The sequence below is a fragment of the Austrofundulus limnaeus genome, unplaced genomic scaffold (genome assembly GCF_001266775.1).
Source record: "Austrofundulus limnaeus strain Quisiro unplaced genomic scaffold, Austrofundulus_limnaeus-1.0 Scaffold374, whole genome shotgun sequence".
Classification (NCBI taxonomy): domain Eukaryota; kingdom Metazoa; phylum Chordata; class Actinopteri; order Cyprinodontiformes; family Rivulidae; genus Austrofundulus; species Austrofundulus limnaeus.
Genome location: NW_013952776.1, coordinates 69,915 through 71,566, shown reverse-complemented (window position 1 = coordinate 71,566; position 1,652 = coordinate 69,915). Strand labels below are relative to the sequence as shown.

The 1,652-nt window shown below is 34.6% G+C and overlaps 1 protein-coding gene across 1 annotated transcript in view; it reads left to right on the top strand.

The window, feature by feature from the left end:
• Nucleotides 1–1,652, top strand: part of hip1r (huntingtin interacting protein 1 related) — a gene marked incomplete in the record, with an annotated part of 58,168 nt that overhangs the window by 3,556 nt on the left and 52,960 nt on the right. The window contains 3 exon segments of the mRNA XM_014023525.1: nucleotides 667–809; nucleotides 905–961; nucleotides 1,354–1,434. Coding sequence (XP_013878979.1) covers nucleotides 667–809; nucleotides 905–961; nucleotides 1,354–1,434 — 281 coding nt within the window.

Below are 1,652 nucleotides of genomic sequence, written 5' to 3'. Positions count from 1 at the left end.
GAAAAATAAATCTGTTCTTTTTTTCTTATAAAAGTCTAAATAAAGCTAAAATATTGGTGGTAATTTTTGACTGTGTAACTTTACAAACAGCACCCCATAGCTCTGCTGCTTAGTCGTTGTTCTGATACATTTAATACTGTGTTCTGCTCCTGTTAGCCTCTGTTCTGTTTGTTTTAACTTTGTTGTTCAGCTCTCATCATTCACACTACATTTTCATTGAAAAAACTATTATTCTTGTTATTTTAGAAGCAAAAGCCATCTGTTACTTTCATGAAACTAACTCCAGTGAATATCAACACAAAYCGTAGCATTAAGAGATCCTTTTTTGTTGAAGATTGGCAAAAATGACCACCTTCACTGTCTTACAGCCTCAACAGTTTCCTGGGATCTCAAAGCAGACACATTTGAACATAAAACTGCTGAAATGAAGGTTTTCTTGGTAAAGCTGCTGGTAAACTAATACAGCCGATGGAAATTAAGAAAAAGGTCTTTACTTGGTTGCGTCTGAATGACATGGATTCAGTACAAAATAAATTGAAGTATTTCTTTCTGAACTGGGTTCTGTAGTCTAAACATGTCACTATGCCAAAGAAAGCAGTGTTTGCTGTTACTGCTTTAGTTTATCTTGTTCATTAGTGTTTGAGAGGTTTCTTAACAGCTGTAAAGATATCATCTTGGGAACTCACAAGGAGGGGGGAGCCACCACCTTCTGGTCCTACATCCTGAATTTGCCTCTGTCCAGCAACTCCATAGTCAGCTGGAAGTTTTGCTACCTGCTGCACAAAGTGCTGAGGGACGGGCACCGAAATGTAAATACGCTGATTCATTTGCTTTGTTTATTCCCTGTATTTTGTTCTCAGTTCATTTTCATGGTGTAATTTTCTCACCTTTGTCTGATCTAAAGGCTGTTGCAGATTCTCACAGATACAGCCGCAACATGAAAGACATGGGGGTTCTGTGGGTGAGTACGTCTTACTGAAAACTTAACACTTAGAATCAAATCAGAACAAACTTCAGACTGTCGCTGTGTTTATTTACCGTAAGTCGCACATGAGCCTCTTATGACACATTTTGTCTGTTGGTTAAATTCTCTGAAATCTTAAATATTTATGTCATACTTTGGTCAAAATCCAAGAGATCATACAATAGCATCATTTTCTAGAATTTGAAAAATGCAAAGTGATTTGTGTGAGATTTTGTTTATGTCAGTCATTTATTTTCTCAAATATGTGCATTTTTATTTATTTTTTATCCTTTGGATACAATTTTGTCACTTGTTTGTCACTTGTTTGTCACTTGTTGGTTGGTGTACATAAAGTTGCATTATCTTCAACCCATTTTCTGTTTTTATAGGGAAACCTGCATGATCGATACGGCCACATTGTTGCCTTATCTGCTAAATACTTACATCTCAAAATAGAATTTCATGCAAAGGTAATACATTTTATGTATGTTCTGTGTATTTGTGGATAGTAGAGTTTTTCCTAATCAAACATTTTAAATCTTAATTTATTGTCACTCATATACAGTATATGCAAACTCACAGTAAGATTTTGTTCCCTTCATACAGAATGCTATGCTTTGAAAACATGTAATAATGTATGAAGTGTTCTAACATTAAATACTAAAACATCTTTAAAACTATATATATA